Source organism: Ailuropoda melanoleuca, chromosome 6 (assembly GCF_002007445.2).
Source record: "Ailuropoda melanoleuca isolate Jingjing chromosome 6, ASM200744v2, whole genome shotgun sequence".
Classification (NCBI taxonomy): Eukaryota; Metazoa; Chordata; class Mammalia; order Carnivora; family Ursidae; genus Ailuropoda; species Ailuropoda melanoleuca.
The window spans coordinates 38,540,371-38,558,772 of NC_048223.1; the positions used below are offsets into that span (position 1 = coordinate 38,540,371).

The following is an 18,402-nucleotide window of genomic DNA, read 5'->3' on the forward strand; positions in this document are numbered from 1 at the left end:
AGCATCTCAGTACCAAGGTGGGTGCAGCACATACAGAGCAGCCGCACCCACCATACTCAACACAGCATCTCCAATAGTCTAGTGCTTACCTAGCCATCCAGCCCTTCTACTGCCAGCCCCTGGGCATCACTCAGACTTTGTGTTCTTTTATTTTTTTTTGAGAGAAAGAGAGAGAGCAAGCATGTATGCACTTGCAGGGAGGGGGGANTCTTGCTCTCTTGCCAGCCAGACTTCTGAAGACTGGACTGATTTCCTTCCCACTGCTGACAAACCCTGGCCTGTCCACCCTGCTTGCTGACAGCATTGCAGACTGTCTGGGGGACATCGTGTGTGCGGCAGGCATGGTCTAAGCATCTCAGTACCAAGGTGGGTGCAGCACATACAGAGCAGCGGCACCCACCATACTCAACACAGCATCTCCAATAGTCTAGTGCTTACCTAGCCCTCCAGCCCTTCTACTGCCAGCCCCTGGGCATCACTCAGACTTTGTGTTCTTTTATTTTTTTTTGAGAGAAAGAGAGAGAGCAAGCATGTATGCACTTGCAGGGAGGGGGGACAGTAGAGGGAGAGAGAGAGTCCTACCCTGAAGTCGACTCCCTGCTGAGCATGGAGCCCTATGAGGGGCTCGATCCCAGGACCCTGAGATCATGACCTGAGCCGAAACTGAGTCAGCCAGTCAAATGATTGAGCCACCCAGCTGTCCCACTTAGTGTTTGTTAATGATACCCCCACTCACCCAGCTGTCCCACTTAGCGTTTGTTATTAATGACACCACCACTCACCCATGTTACTGCTCTGGTTTCTGCATTTATGGCTTTACCACCCTCCTGCTCTCACTCCCCCTAGTTCTTGAGGACTGTGGGAGCAGACTAGATTTTCCCCATTCTTTTTTTTTTTTAAAGATTTTATTTATTTATTTGACAGAGACAGCCAGCGAGAGAGGGAACACAAGCAGGGGGAGTGGGAGAGGAAGAAGCAGGCTCCTAGGAAGGAGCCTGATGTGGGGCTCGATCCCAGAATGCTGGGATCACGCCCTGAGCTAGGCAGACGCTTAACAACTGCGCCACCCAGGCGCCCCAAGATTTTCCCCATTCTTGTCTCCACTTGATATCTGGTTGCTGACCCACTCCCCAGCCCTCTGCTTCTTCTCCTATGTTGCCCCAAATTCTGCTCCCTGCCAGTTTTGTGCCCTTCTTGGCTCAGTCCCTTCTTGGTCCTACCTGGCTTAAGTCCTACAGTCTAACCCACTTTTGGAAGCATATATGCTAATAACATCTAAGATTTCCTTGGTCTTCCCTCTGAACTCATTAACATTCAAATAGGCTGCCACTTAAAATGATGAGTAGTCATTTTATTTGAAAAGATTTCTTGCCTAGGTTCTGGACTCAGACTTCCCTCAAAATACCTATGAAAAGATAGTGGGTGGGAGGGAGGAATGTCCTACCTAACTGAGCACTGGGACTGGCAGTCATTCCGGAGGCTAACAAGCATTTCCCCACAACCACTGGAGCTCAACTTAATTGATGACTGAAGAAAGTTGTACTGCTGGATCTAGGATGAATCTTCCAGCCTAAAAGACAGCTCCTCCTCTAAGGTCTGCCCCAGGTGCAGAGATTCAGCAACTGCCCTGAGCAGAAAGCTGGGCAGTCTTGAGCAGAAAGCTGGGCGGTCTTGAGCAGGAAGCTGGGCAGTCTTGAGCAGGAAGCTGGGCGGTCTTGAGCAGGAAGCTGGGCGGTCTTGAGCAGAAAGCTGGGCGGTCTTGAGCAGGAAGCTGGGCAGTCACTTTTCTCTTACTACAGGCTCTACTTTCTGATGTAGTCAAAATATACCTTTTCTTTCTTACACTACCCTCCTCCTAATCAATGAGTTTCTTTCTACATTTATTGGGAAACTGTGGTCCTCCAAGAAGAGGAAATGACAGGATGTAGGGACACATTAGGTGGCACCAGTGTCTCCTGGGAGGTAAGGTCTCAACAAATCAAGCAGTGGGCAGGAATGGAGACAGAAAGCTCATGGAATCTTGCATGAGGGAGGAAGTAGCTTTGCATGTGCTCCAGGAGTTGAGAATGTTGGGAAAAAAGCAATGGTGACAGTGGCAAATCCTAACTTGACCCAGCAGACCAACATGGGATAAATGCTTCTTAGATAACAGAAGTCAGCATAAGAGCCATGCGTGATTACCTGTTCTCCCAGCTGAGGATACCAGAAAACCCCTGAGTGCAAGCTGAGTTGGACCCACTCTGATACACTCATCTTTCAGCGGGGAATCCTCTGCTCTGCATCAATCACTCCTTGTTCTAGGATAAGTAAATCCTTCTGTTCTTTTCCCATGCAGCAGAGCCTTGACTTTTGTTTGGTTGTCCATCCCTACCCTATGTGACTCAGGTGAATCCTAATTGTCCAAGTCTGTTTCGATTCTCCTTGCTAGTGAGTCCCACGAGACTCAGTTCCAGCTAATGAAACAGGATGGAATATCTTCTAGGAGACTTCTAGGAAAGTTTGTTTTCCTCTTAAAAGAGATACATTAAGAAGAAAATTTCTTTCTTCATCTGGAAGGGATTCTTGGAGTGGCTGCAGCCATCTGTGACCACTAGAAAAGGTGGCTAATATTTCAAGGATGGCAGAGCATAAGGGTGGAAGAATCTAGATCCCTAACCATGGAATCAAGCTACTGAATTATGAATCCCAGAACTTCTCTGTATCCAGACCTCTCATTATGTTAGTAAAATCTGCCTTACGAGGTTGACTCAATTTGAGTAATCTGAGATGTGTAATAGTTATTGCTTTTGTAACAAATTACCACAAACTCAGTGCCTTTCAACAACCCAATTTATTACATTAGAATTTTGTAGGTCTGATATCTGGTGGGCTTGGCTAGTTTTCTCTGCTCCGGGGTTCATAAGGCCAAAATCAAGGAGTCAACAGGGCCGTATTCTTTTCCTTCCTTCCTTCCCTTTCTCTAAGAGAGGATTAATTCCAGGCTCATTTAAGCTGTTGCTGAATCCAGTTCCTTGAGGTTATAGGACCGAAGTCCTGGTTTCCTTGCTGGCTGCCAGCCAGGGGTCATCCTCAGCTTCTAGAGGCTGCCTGCAGTCCCTGACTTGTGGCCCCTTCCTGTATCTTCAGATCCTGTAAGTGTGGGTTGAGCCCTTCTCAAATTTATTCTCTCTCCGACCTACCCCTCTGCCTCATCTCTCTTCTGCCCTCTCCTGCTGTCTCTCTCTGACTCCAGCTGGATATATCTCACTGCTTTTAAGGGCTCAAGTGATTGGAGATGGTCAGCCCACACAATCTAGGACATCTCCCTATCACAAGAACCATAACTTTAATCACAACTGCAAAGTCCCTTTTGTATGAAATCTGGATTAGTGTCCTTTGGTTGCTGTAACAAATTACCACTAATTTGATGGCTTAAAACAACACAAAGTTATCTTGCAGTTTGGGAGATCAGAAGTCCTCAAATCAAGGTGAAGGGTGGGCAGCATTTCTTCTAGAGGCTCTAAGAGAATCTGTTTCCTTACCTTCAGCTTCTAAGAGGCATTCCCTGGCTCCTGGATCCTTCCTCCATCTGCAAAGTCAGCAGCATAACATCTTCAAATCTCTCTCTCTGACCTCAGCTTCTATCCTCACATTTCCTTCTCTGACTCTGGCCCTCTTGTCTTCCTATTCTAAGGACCTGTGATGACACTGGGCTAACCTGGATAATCCAGAATAATTTCCTTATATCAAGAACCTTAACTTCACCACATCTGCAGAGTCCTTTGTGCCGTGTAAGGTAACATTTTCAATTTTGGGGATTAGGACACGGGGTTGTTGTTCTGCTTACCACAGGGTGAAAGTATCAAAACTATTACTATCAAACATTAAAAAATATTGTGGGAAATATATGCATATGTCTGAAAGAATAAAGTTATTCTTGGATCCCACGGGTTGAAGGAAGACTCAGCCTTGATGTAGTAAGGAGAGAATCTCGAGGTGGAGAGAGGATATAAAGAGAGGCAAAGTAAACATTCTGTGGGAGGAAGGGGGTTGGTTGAGAAGAAAACACTACAGACAATACGCATTAAGTTCAATCTATGTTAGAAGCAGTGAAAGATTGGATTGAAACTTCAGAATATTAAAGGAAGTGGGGTACCATCTGAAAATGTTCTCTCAGTAGGAAGTAGAGAGTGATGAAGTGGAAAGCAATTAAGAGGTTAAAACTATAGGGGATCATAGGGGAAGAGAAGAAAAAATAAAATAAGATGAAACCAGAGAGGGAAACAAACCATAAGAGACTCTTAATCATAGGAAACAAACTGAGGGTTGTTGGAGGGGAGGTGGGTGAAGGGATGGGGTAGCAGGGTGATGGACATTAAGGAAGGCATGTGATGAAATGAGCACTGGGTATTATATAAAACTGATGAATCACAGACCTGTACCTCTGAAACCAATAACACATTATATGTTAATTAATCGAATTAAAATAAAAATAAAAAAATAAAACTAGAGGGGAAATATGGTAAAATAGAGGCAACCCAACCAAAGAATTAAGTTCCCAAAGGAAGAAGCATTAAGATCAAAAAGCAAATGATAAACTAAGGAAATTTTGATCACATATGGTAGACCAGATGTAAATATTTTTAAAAGATAGAGAACTTTTTCAACAGTGTAAGAAAATAGGCAAAGTACATAGACAGATTATTCATAAAAGACATACAAATGCCTGATTATGTGTGATAAAACTTCATCCTCCTCAACCATCCATGAAATGCAGATTAATATGAAATGTTATCAAGCTATCAAAATGACAGACATCCAAAGATAGTAATGTTCAATTCTGGCAAGGATGTGGTGGCCACCCGGGTATTCTCATAAACAGCTGATGTGGGTAGAAATTGGCACAACCTTTTTGGAAGCAATTTAGTCACATGTATCAAGAACTGTAAAAATCTTTTATCTGTTTGTCTATGAATTCTAAAATCTATCCTAAGGAAGTAATCAGAGCTATGGAGAAAGATTTCGGTTTAAACATGTTTGTTGCAATTATCAGTATTAGTTAAAAAAACTAAAATGGAATCTCCAGCAACAGGGGGATACTGAAGCACTTTCTTGTACCTCTAGACTAGGCGTTGACAAACTTTTTCTAAAGGACCAAGTAGTAAATATTTTCAGTGTTGCAGGCCATATGGTCTTGGTTGCAACCACTCAGCTCAGCTGTTCTAGTGTGAAAGTAGCTTCAGATGATACACATATGAATGAATGTAGCTCCGTTCCAATAACCTCTGTTTTAAAAACAGGATGAGATTTGACCATAGGTCAATACGCCATAGTTTGCCAAACCCCGATGTATGTGATAAAATGTCACAGAACTGTTAAAAACTATTTTGAGAAACAGTTAGTGACTAAGTTAAAAAAAGAACAACTTAGAACACTAAATAGAATATGATACACCAAAATATTAATTAGAAGAAAAGTTTGGTAGAAAATATAGCAAATTGTTTATGTCGATAATAACTTGATGCTTGAATTACCTGTCTTTATTTTCTACTTTATCCTTTTTGGGGACATTTTTCAAATTTTCTCCACAATAAATGCATTTTAGTTTTGTAATCTAAAATTAGTTTGCCTATTTTTCTTTAAAGCTTTGACATAACACAAAGAATCAATAAAAACAGTTCTATTGGGATGGCAGAACTATGGGTGAATTTCAAAAAAAATACTTTTATGGTATTTAAACTTGATTTAATAAGGACATTTTTTAAATTTTAAAAATGAAGAAAACATACTATAGCATTAGTGCAAACTCTAGTTGTGTTCACAACAAAAGGGTAACTTGATTCTCTTTGGAAACAAGACCTCTGTGAAAAAATAATGTAATAATTATAAGACAAATTAACCCCAGAGGCAGAAATGTGATTTGATCAAAGAGATGGATTGCATTTATTTTCAGAATCAAATTTCTTCTATTTCCCTGCTATAGAGCATTTGTCTCTTTATATTTTTAGAATTGCAAATATCATACTGGCTATTTTCTGATGCTCACAAGGTAATTTTAGGTGGCACTGGCCATTGCAAATGAATCTGGAACTCACTCTAGATGATGCTGGTGCACAGAGACCTTGCTAATCATTGGCGATGGCCAGGCACTGTGCTGGCATTTTACACAGAGGGTCATGTTTAACCCTCACCCTATGTCAAGAAAGAAGTGCTAATCTGCCTATTTTGCAGGTAAGAATGTTGACATTCAGACGTGACTTTGCCAAAATCACACAGGATATGGATCTGTTTCTGTAGGACATTAGAATCCATGTTCTTGCTACTACATTATAATTTCCTCATTTTGACCAGCATGTTTTGAAATTTTACACCTAATTTAGGGCACTAAAGTGGAGCCAAATTTTTAAAAAATTTCTCAATACTAGATCTCCAAAATATACGTTTTCTTTCAAGTGGCTGACATTTTTCCAAAATTGATTGCCACGTTGATGCCAAAGACTGAAAATAAAGAATTTGTGTAGGGCTAGAGACCTCAATGCCTTTTGTTGACCCATACGTAATTGGACATAAAAATGCCTTCAGTTGTCAGAGGACTACTATAGGATTTAAAAGTGAGAGAATGGAAATGAAGGTCATTCTCAAACTGCAGCTTTGATCCTGGGTAGTTTGTAAAGAGACACATTCACTGCCTTTACCCTGAGAAGTTCCGCTTCCGCAGGTCTGGGATGGAGTCCAGTTTTCAACAAGCTCCCAGGTGATTATGATTCAGTGTGGTCCAAACCACACTCTCAGAAAAACCAGGCTGGACAAATATTGGGGCTTATGGAACTTTTTTAGAGGATTATGGGCAGATCCATTTGGTTCCTGGTTCAGGCTGAAATGCTGTGCTGTGTCTAATTGAAGATTGGATTGTTTGCCTCTCTCCCACCCACCTGCATCCTGGAAGATTGCAGTCCAACCCTGAGAGTGAAGAAGGCAGGCGTGAGCCTGTTCCCAGAAAGGACAGTTTTGGGGACTACAGCCAAGGAATTGGTAGGAGTCACTGAGTTGATGCTCTGCTTCTGGAAATTGATCAAGTTGAGCAAATTTTAATTTGCCTTCTGATTTCACTGACTTGTATATTTATAACACAAAAACAATGTTTTATTTCAAGTGGAGAAGCACAAGATTATTCTGAGAAAAAATCAAATATACTAGCAGAATTATTTAATAACACTTTGCCAATAAAGATCGATACACTTCTTGAATTTGTTTCATTCAAAAGACCTTCCAAGTTTTTGGAACAGGGAGCTTATAGTTGGGCGCTTGGAGAAGCACTGGCATGGAACCCAGCTGGGAAAAGTGCCCGTTTGCTGTGTGAGGTGTGTGTGTGGCATTAGAGATGGGGTCTCAGTCTGACGAGGATGATTCCATTGCCTGGAATCAAGGATGAACCAGTAAGGCACTTATAGGAGCAAGACTTTATTCCCAAGGGGCTCTCTGGTGCTCAGATACTTGCCTTTGTAACATTTGCCTTCCCTGAGAGCCAAACTATGCAAATGGTACTGTACTGCTCAAGGTTGGTTCCACATTGCCCAGGGCACATGGCTCAGTGGAAAGCACTGGCTTGGAGTTTGAGGACCTATGTTTAAGTTCCAGCCTGGGGGTGCCTGGGTAGCTCAGTTGGTTAAGCGTCTGCCTTCAGCTCTGGACATGATCCCAGGGTGGTGGGATTGAGCTCCATGTTGGGCTCTCTGCTCAGCAAGGAACCTGCCTCTCTGTCTCCCCCCACTGCTCATTCTCTCTCTCTCTCAAATAAATAAAATCTTAAAGAAAAAAAAGTTCCATCCTGGCTACTGACCAGGTTTTTGGCCCCTTGAGCAAGGCATATAACCTCTATGAGCCTTTCTTTCATCATTCATAAAATATAAATAGTGAATAATAAATCAATAAAATTCACAGGGCATGTGTGGGATCTCAAGTAAAATGTTGTAGGTATATATACTTTGTAAATATGTATATATGACATAAATAATAAATAATAATGATGATACTTGTAATAATTATNAATAAAATTCACAGGGCATGTGTGGGATCTCAAGTAAAATGTTGTAGGTATATATACTTTGTAAATATGTATGTATGACATAAATAATAATAATGATGATACTTGTAATAATTATCACTGTGGCAATGTCTAGGACTGCATTAATTTGTTCTTTCCTTCTCTGTGAAACAGGGGCTAGATATAAAGAATTTTCTTTTAAATAGCCATAAAGAAAATGTAAATCATTATTCTTTGAGGGTGTACTTGTTAGTTTGAAGATGATCAAGCATTTGGCACTCCATGTGACATATAAAATTGTTGATCAAGTTAGGTAAACCAGTTTTTAAAAATTATAAATCAGATAAAAAGTAATGTAAATATAAAGTAATTTCTTAAGGGACTTAGAAACTATTTTTGTAGGCAATTACAAAAATGACATTCAAGATGTGTTTTGGGCAATGCTATTGAACAGGGATAGTATTAAAATTATTATTATGATTTAAAAAATTATTTATTTATTTATTTGAGAGAGAGAGAGAGAGCACACAAGCAGGGGGAGGAGCAGAGGGAGAAGCAGACTCCCCGATGAACAGGGAACCCGATACAGGGCTCTATCCCAGGACCCTGAGATCTTGACCTGAGCTGACTGCAGAAACTTAACCGACTGAGCCACCCAGGCACCCTGGTATGGTATTAAAATTATTAATACGTTTCTCATTTTGTACCTTTTTGTAGGGTGAGCCTCATCATTTCCAACCAGAAGCATTAATTGCCTTACGAAATATTAGAATCATCATACCAAAAGTGGAGACAGAAAGAAAGGCAAGGCTTTGGCTTCCAAAACTGGAAATTAGAGTTAATTGTAAGAGTTTTTTAGAAGACTGAAGAAATTTCTACTGTCTGATTTCTCAAGTCATCCTCAAATACACCAAGAGCAAATGTGGAGGTCTTAGTGTATTACTATATTTTACGGTAAGGACTCAGGATCTGACCTGAGGGAAGTTGGAGTCAGAGAAGAAGGGGTAGTAGGAAGCCCTATCTCTGCTGAAAGAAGGCAAAGAGAGGCAGAGTTAAGACAAAGAGCTGAGCTGTGTGTGTCTTGTTTCTTTGTGTCTGTCATCATTCCAGGAGTGAGATAGGGGAGCAAGAAGCATGGAGCTTGAAGACATACACATGCAAAGGGTTCATACCTCACTCCTCAGGAAATCAACAATGTCATTTATTTTCTATTGCATGTTGAACCTCACATTCAACATGGCACTAGAGCAAGATGGCGCCAGACACCTCTAGATTGGATGTACAGAGACATCCGGGCACTGGTGTGGGATAGTCCCTGGTTACCTATGTCCTGATTATGTTTTATTCAGCAATGTGAAGGTGTCTTGGATTCCAGTGAAAAGGCAGAAGCTTGGAGTCTGGACAAGGACACCTTACTTAGAAGGGCCTTTGTGACTGGAGACAAATGCCATGAACTGTGGAACCCTCAGCAAGTAACAGCAAAGTATTCCCAAGAGACTATGAAAAATTAACTACACATTGGTAGAGACCAGCACAGAGCCCAAACTAGAGTAAGTGTCCATATCAGAGACCAGTGGTCCTCAGAGAAAAGCTCCGGAGCCAGATGTTTTTACCCTGCTGCTGTAACGTTATGTACATTTCCTCTTGTGAAAAGATACCACCAAATGAGCTTCCTAGCATTCTGGTTTTGCAGGCTTAGTCTACTACACCACATAATACCACGAGAGTGAGTATTATCTTTTTTCAAAGTTCTCTGTTTTGGTCGTACCTGGTATGTGCTTGCATGCTTTACTCACCTGATTCTCTTTCAGTGTCATCTGCCCCTGTTCTTTACACCCAAGGAAGGTCCTAACACATCTAAAAATCTTCTCATTTTGTTGTACTCTCTGAACAAAGTTGGCAGGAAAGAAGCCAATCCTGTCTTGAATTTTCCCCTGAAAGGAAAAAGGAGGCATGCATCCACAATTGTAGCATTTGTTGTAATTACAGTTACCAAGTGATAGTTTTTTTTTTAAAGATTTTATTTATTTATTTGACAGAGATAGAGAAAGCCAGCGTGAGAGGGAACACAAGCAAGGGGAGTGGGAGAGGAAGAAGCAGGCTCCCAGCGGAGGAGCCTGATGTGGGGCTCGATCCCAGAAAGCCGGGATCACGCCCTGAGCCGAAGGCAGACTCTTAACAACTGAGCCACCCAGGCGCCCCGATAGTTTATTTTTTTTTAAAGAAAAAGAAATACTTACTTTCCACCAGTCTTCATTTGTATCTTCTAGAAGAGTAATCATGTCTCCTGGCCTATAATGAAGAGTGAACGGGTTGAGTGGGGAAGGAGAGGGGGGAAGAAAAGAAAAGAAAAAAAAAGATGACACTTCAGGGTCACAAGTAATTGTTTTTCATTTATACAAACAATCCTAAAATAAATAGAAGTAAAATAAACATAACTTTTTCTCAGTTCTTCCCACCCATGAATTTGTTGTACATTCAAAACAAGTATTATTTCCATGCCGTATTATTAAAAAATAATACTAGCTTTATTTTTTTAAAGGTTTTATTTATTTTGAGAGAGAGACAGAGTGTGTGAGTGAGTGCAGGGGAAGAGGCAGACACAGAAGGAGAGAAAGAATCTCAAGCAGACTCCACCTTGAGCTCAGATCGGGGCTTGATCCCACAACTGCAAGATCATGACCTGAGCCAAAATCAAGAGTCAGGTGCGTTTAACCGATTGAGCCACCCATGTACCTCAATATTAGTGTTATTTTTACACATAGAGAAGGGTCCTCTATTATTTCTGGAAGTTTTCTAGTCATATTTGCCACTTTCTGTTATGGATGTGATATTATAATAGATCTTTCTGAGGATATTGTTATGTTTTTAAAATCATATCTTTCCTTTATTGAATTCTTTGTTTCCTGTAGAATTGGTTGCCTTCCTCTTTATTTTATTGCTTCTCCTTCATGTCAAGGGATTTTCTTCAACCTCTGTGTTTCTTGGTTGTTTCTTCTTCTTCTTTTTTCTTCTTGGTTCTTTCTTTACATTAATGGCTGAAAACAGAGGTAGATGGGTGTGGACAATGGTCAAGCTTCTCTACTATTATACCCATCTGCGTCTGCACTGTGTCTCTCTCCCACATGCCAGAGCTAATTTCAGGCTCCGCTTAAGAGAGCAGGGTGTGTTGACTGGGGCATCTCATTTTTGGATGCTTGAAAGTGCAGCAGGCAAGCAGTCTGGGGCCTCCTACCATTACCCCAATGGCTAAAACAGGGGGCTCTCTTAACCTTGGTGAGGGAAAGGTCAGTTTATTCTCCTGTTAAGTACAGCTGCCTTTTCCCTCCCTCCCCCTGCTCTCTAGATGGTCTGGGATCTAGAGTTATCGAAACACAGCTCTTTGTCTTTCTCAGACTTGCATGCTCATACAAGAGCCCTCCTCACGCATGGGTCCCCTTTCTTCTGAGTACAGGTGTTCCTTTGATTCTGGAGTCAAACACCGTTGCAGCCTATTGCTCATTATAAGCAGTGATGTGGTGTCATGAACACAGCTGGGAGCCTGTATCGGTTATATATTACCATGATAATGCTGTGTAACATACAGTCACAAAACAATGGCTTACTCACATGCCTGGGTGTTGGCTGGCTGTTGGCTGGGATGACTGGGGAGACTTTGCCTTATTTCCTGTTTCTCATACCTCAGAAGGCTAATTTGCAGATTCATGGCAATGCCAGAATTTTAAGAGCAGCAAATGGAAACATGCAAGACACATAAGAACTCCAAGGCCAGGCTTGGAATTGACACATTGTCACTTTTGTCTCATTTATTGGGCAAAGCATGTCATGAGGCCAGTCCAGACTCAAGAGATGGGATAGGGGCTCCACCTGTGTGGTGACAGGAACTGTAAAGTCCCGTGGCAAAGGGCAAGAAAATAGGAAAGGGTGAAGAATTTGGGTCATTAATGCAATCAAGCCACTGGAGACACCCTAATGGTCTTCAGTGAATTTGCTGAGTTCAGTGTCTCCTTGAATGTGCCCCTACACCTAAAAATTACTCTTTCCTGAGCATGCTTTGGTCTCCACGCATCTTTACTATTCTCAATTCTATTTGCTGTAGTTTGCCAGGAACTTCTCAAAATTTGGGGATCTCAGATACTATTATTTCTTGTTTTCTAGTACTGTTATGAATGTATTCTTAAAAAAATATATTTTCTGACATTTTAAGGGATTGGAGCAAGAGAGGAAGTAGATCCGTGGGCTCATTTTGCTATTCTGATTCAATCTCCTCTGCTGTCATTTTCAATTCTCAGTTAATATCTGACTTCATAGGGGATTCCAAATAGAACAGGCTTGTTGCACCTGAAGCATTAAACACGAGTGGCATTTTGGTATTTCAACAGTCACAGTTCTTTGCTGATGCCACAGAAAGTGAGATGGTTGAAAATCACTCTTTTCCCAGGTGAGGGATTTAATTAAGCAGCAAGGATGAAAGCTGATGTAGAAAAATCTTTCTAGCTCCAGCAGATTTTACTTAACCTAATAACCCAAGAAACCATGTGTTAGCATCAAGTCCAATGACTTTGCTGATGGCTTGGTAGAAACTGGAAGTAAGGAATAAAGCTGGAGGTGGGGGAGGTACATTTTCCTAAGGGTGAAAAAGGATGCTGCCTTTTTGGTTGGATCCCGCTGGTTTTACAGTCTAGATATAGACTCATTTTTTACTATGGTCAGAGGTGGGCAGTCCCTGAGCATATGGCCCATGGTAACTAAACCACATATTAGAATGAGGCACTCACTGGAACACATGCTATAATTTTATGAGCAATACCAGATACCCTCTTGACAGTGTGATGGGGATTGTCTTATCTTATAAAAGAGCACTGCCAGGACCAGAAAATTCCTTAGTGAGGGAGGAGAGTTACATTCAACTACTTATTCCTTTTTTGATGGTTGTTTACCCACTCAACAAATATTCCAGAATGCCAACTCTTGGTACTCTTTGGAGAATAATGTCCTCACTGGAGTTAATGTTCTAGTGAGAAAGATGGATACAAATAAGCAAATAGATAACACAACATATAATCACAAATTGTCATAAGGGCTATGAAGGGAATAGATAACAGTGCAGTTATAAGGCATAAGGGTAGGGTCTTGATATTAGCCAACTACTCTAATCACCTGGTGGAGACAGCTAATGTCTCTTTTTCACTGCAGGCAGGATCTTGCCCCAGGCAGCACTTGAATCCAAGATACCAATGCTCTGACATCTGGGTCAGCAAACCCATGGCCCATGGGGTTTGCCCTGCCCCTTGCCCCTGCCTGGCATCACCCATCAATCTCGGCACTCCTGCCACTGCACCTGCACTCGGACTTATACTCTTTTTCAACACAGGGTTCAGGCCTATGGATCTGAGTAGGCAAGCAAGATAAAACCACTCTGAAATATAATGTTTTTGATTAAATTAATTAATTAATTTTCATAAGATTTTATTTATTTATTTGACAGAGAGAGAGAGAGCACAAGCAGGGGGAGAGGCAGGCAGAGGGAAAGGGAGAAACAGACTCCCCACTGAGCCGGGAGCCTGATATGAGGCACCATTCTAGGACCCTGGGATCATGACTTGAGCTGAAAGCAGATGCTTAACTGATAGCCACCCAGACACCCCTTTAATTTATTTTTTAAAAGGTGTGTTGACCTAGTTTTGAAACTCTGGCTACAGGCCGATCAGTTCCCCTCAAGCAACGGGTTAAGTCAACACCCCAACCACTTCCTTTCAGACTCTCACAATCCAGGCCATGAAGCACCTAGACCCAACCCTACCTGCTCCTGGGACCAGGGACCAGACAACTAGGGACAGCCCTTATGTCCTGTAACCTGTGAAATTATTCAAATTTGCTAATCCACAGGGAGCCTGGGAAACCAGCTAGCCCCGGCTGTTGGCCATACATAAGCTGCCCCTACAGCCTGAGTGTGCTGTTCCCCTGACTCCCAGCTGCAAGCCTGGGTGGCCTGTGTGGCTGCCCTCCACTATCAACTGTGAGATCTCTGCCCAATCAGTTCTCAACTTCGTTCTCTTCTCCCATCATGGTGTTGGTGCGCTATGTCCTGCCATCAAAGAGCTAAGCGCAAACATTCCGCCCACTCGCTCTGCACAGGGAAAGCCTTTCCATTGTTCCTGGAGGAATGGAGGCCTAATGCCTAAAGATCCTCCTTCCTGCGGTTGGTCTTAGGATGGACACTGCCAGTGCATGGCTCTCTGCCTCCAACTGTTTCATGTTTCTGTGGCCAACCAGGCCCCTCTCCATGGAACAATTCTTTCTCATTTTGGGTTTTCACAGTCCAGAGTCCTGTTCTGGCCTAACAGTTACTCTCTTTCTTTCAAGAGACCTTATATTCCTGATCCATAATGTGCAGATTTTATAATTTAAGTTTATTTCCAAATTCCTGGGGATGAACTTGTCAGGCCCCCAAATATTAAAAAAAAAAAGTTCCCTTTGCTTAATTCAATCAGATCATCCTAAATTCGGGTAAGCATTCTGCTGTACTGTACCCAAGAATTATACATGTACACAAAATAATGTGATTCATAAAGAGTAAAGGGATCAGGTCCCTCTTTGGTGCAGACTGTTAGAGCACCACAGCTGGTCTTTTCTTTTGGTTTGCTCAGTAACATTGGTCTTGGATCCAGAGGAAGACTTTTGGGTTGGTTATATCATGATTTTTGGAAAGTCTTGACATGATGAGGGAACTGTGTGCTATCATCAAGAGTAGGAACAGATAACTGCAGAATTACAGCTCAACAGTGAAGGGACAGAGTTGATCCGTGAGTGAGTGTGTGTGTGTGTGTGTCTGTGCGTGGGAACTAGATGGCTGCTATTTGGTTCATTTTCAGCAGTCCTCTGCCTCCCTCATCTCTCAATTTTGCACTTGGACATAGGTACCTCTCTCTTCCACCACCAGCGAAATTGGTTTCAGGGACTTAGAGACCACGGGGTCACAGAGTGTATGGATGATGTCATCTGAGCCCAGCCAGCTTCAGGGAGCTCTTCTGCAAGGTGTTATGGCCATGGTTTGGTCTTCGAGGGGTGAGTTTCTGGAGGGTGGAGAAGGAGTTGTCCTGAGGCCCCCTGCCCAGTCTTGCCTGTCCCAATTTATGGGGACCATAAATTCCTAGGACTGCAGACACCGACACCTTCCTGATGAGACCACCTCCTTTGAGAAGCCCCTTCTGCACTGTCTCAGACAACCTGAGACCGCAGACTGGCCCTCCATTGGGAGGCACAGGGACAAGGAAGGATGTTCTGGGCTCTTTTTGTTTTCACAATGTTTTGGATATACTGAATATTCTGGAATGCAAACGACATTTGTTTTTCTTTATTCTCCATCTCTGCCTATGGACTCAAAGGAAATTATACGACATCTGAGTATTTTTTGAATGCTTGTTACATGGTAGGTTTTGGGTCTGTGTGGAGTGTACAAGAAGAAATATGCTGGTGGGGGAGGGGACAAACAAGTGTGGAACTGATCCCAAACAAAAATCCCAACATATATGCTTCATTGAGACTCAGTGATATTTATATAAGTATATAATATACATAACAAATAATTAACTATATTTATTTTGCAAAGTTGCTGTGTGGATTGGATGAGAACACATATGTGGAAGGCTTTAGCCCTGATTGATACACATTAAGGACTCAAAAGTTCTAATTTCTTCCTGAAAGTGTAATTTTTTCACGTGGGAATTAGAAGATCCAGGGATTATTACCTTTCTAATGGGTGTTCCTTTAGGATTTTGGCAGGGATGGTTGGTTCATGAAATCATCTTTGGCCTCTTACGTGGCTTCAGTGTGATTCAGAGCTTTGAAAAAGCTTTTCTCTCATTTTACATCTGCCCCTCCCTCTTGCCCTCCACCCAGGTAGTAATGGAAAAGGTGTGGCAAGGGCTGGGGGCTGGGAGCTATATTGGTCCCCCCCCCCACTCCAGCCACTGATTGCGACAGAGGTGTTGGAATCATGGAGGAGGACAGCCAAGTAGTCTGGAGAGGGACAGGAGGTTAACTAAATGAAGCAGGCACAGCCAGCTGCATCTGCACACAAGTAAGAAGGTTCGGAGAGACTTCACCAGTTAAAGGCAGGATTTGAATCCACTACTAATACCACTAAATCAAGCTGCCTCTTATACCTGCCAAGCCTTGTGAAACTCATCAGAATTGCCCATTTGACTCTGCCAAATATTTTTCAGATATCTTTAGTATTTCTTACCCTTTTCTGTTCATTAGGAACAAAAAATCAACCAACCAAACACCACCACCATCCAACTGACCAACCAACCAAAACCAAACAAATGAACAAAAACTGAATCAGTCTTATAGCAACCAGAGTTACTCAGCCAAAAGAGATGTCCTGGAAAAACCCGGTCAGGGGAACATAAAAAGGAGCCAAACTGCTCCATTAACTTCAGATCTACTGCTTAATTTTTCACTAGACCCGCTTCTCAATTTCCATAGTCATGGTCCAGAGCCTTTTACAGTCTGAGCACACGGGTAGGTGACAAGGAACTCCTGAATCTGCAGTTTGATTTTGTCTTAAACCTGGCATCCGTGAGACTGCCTGCTCTTCCCCCAGTCCGGAGAGCGGCTCAGAGAAAAAACATTCAGCTAAAGGACCATTTGGATGGGATTTGGTAAATGTTCCTGAACTGTCACGGATCACGCTCTCCAGAACCTAATTGGAAGAGGCATCTGGGTGAGAGGATGGCTGCTGAGCACATTAGTGACATTCAGGAGGAGCTGGGTTTCCTGACATAGTGCAGCCTCAGAACATAATATGCATCAGAGACTTTCCTCAAATAGCCTTAATTGCATTTTGATGTCCTGGTGACTGTGAAGATTATTTTTAAATCAAATTGGTGCATTAGAATTACATTTAGTTTTAATTAAGTTGATGCATTTGCCAAGCGGTAATGTACTTAGAGAATGGAAACGAGACACCGAGGGAGTCTTATTCTGTCTTACTCTGTCTCAAGGGCTCTCCTATTATTATTTTATGAAGGATTTATAAAGCCTTACAGAGTGAAGGACATAGCCACGCAATCTGCTGTCCAAAACCCCGATGCGGACCGGAGTACCGAACATGACCGAGGATCAGGAAGCTTGCCTTGTAGTCCTGAGTCTGCCACTGGCCCACTGCGTGTCTTCGGATGTCACAGCTATTCTCAAGTCTGGCAGATACTCAGAAGCCGGGGGAACGCTTAGCCATTCAGACCTCCGAGTGGGATCTGACCCTCTAGGCCTGGGGGGAGCCCAGGAATCTCTATTTTAATAATATTCTCCAGGAGGTTCTTAGGGCTGGTGACAAGTGGTTTAAGAATCCCAACCATAAAATTGTGAAAATTGTGAAAGACTTTGAAACAGGCCCAAATATTATAGATCTGGGTGTCTAGTTCACCTTTCCTGCCATCTCCCTCTTTCATTGTATTTGGGCTACTTTACATATTTTCTACAACTTGTAGAAAATCGGTGATGATGCAAATGACTCTTGTACTTAGGAATGCAACTGAACTGTGTCTGGTGGGATGTAACCAGTTGTTGCCCCTGAGGACTGACCAGTTTGGCACGCATTCATAAATTCATGTCAGAGCTCCTATCGCCTATGTATGTGTGATGCTTGAATTCTCCTTTGTACCAGATGGGACATTATACTGGTTCTCTCATTAATTAATGAGTCAAATAAAAATTTTGACGTGTTCATTTTATATTTGTATAGACTCATGATTTTACGTTAATTAAAAAAAATTATTAGTGAACTAGAGTGACAATTCATGAACACCTTCTGTAGATCACAAGCTTCCTGGTCTTAAAAACAAGACTTAACAATCCTAATAAACTCCTAAGAAGGGATATGAATGGCGAACATGGGAAAAATTAATACATTGTCTCGATCTGCTGATTAGAAGGAATTGTCAACCTCATTGGAGAGCACACCCACACAAGTCAATGCAGGATGAAAAGTTTGGGGTGGGGAAAAGACCAGTGGACCGGAAGTATGCCTCCCTGGGTTCCGGCTGAGCCTCTACTTTCTACCTGTCAGTTCTTGGCCCTGGTTCTCCCAACTTGTCCCCCAAAAGAGAAACAGCCATAAACTGTCTCATTGGAATATGAACTAAAGCAGCGAGGTGTCCATTCACTAAGTTCTACTGAAGTTGAAGATAGTCTTTCCAGAATGAGGACTGGAATGCATGTAATTATGAAAATATGCTCCCACCTGTGAAATGAATTTGTACCATCTCTTTGTAATGGGGTTGGCATTTGCCCCCCATCTCCTACCTCTTAAAGTCATTCTCATGTTCTGCCATTGAACCCATTCTTCCTTACCCTTTCCTGACTGGAAAGAG

General features: G+C 42.3%; 1 protein-coding gene across 5 annotated transcripts in view; it reads right to left on the bottom strand.

Moving 5' to 3' along the window:
- Nucleotides 1–18,402, bottom strand: part of STAC (SH3 and cysteine rich domain) — a 159,371-nt gene that overhangs the window by 4,306 nt on the left and 136,663 nt on the right. For 4 of the 5 annotated variants that reach the window (XM_034662263.1, XM_002914639.4, XM_034662261.1 and 1 more), the window contains 2 exons: nt 10,264–10,315; nt 9,820–9,957 (listed from right to left, as the gene is read on the bottom strand). In XM_034662263.1, coding sequence (XP_034518154.1) covers nt 9,820–9,957; nt 10,264–10,315 — 190 coding nt within the window. Of the gene's footprint in view, nt 1–9,819; nt 9,958–10,263; nt 10,316–10,721; nt 11,062–18,402 lie in introns of those variants that run through there. The other variant, XM_019794557.2, reaches the window with a different exon arrangement.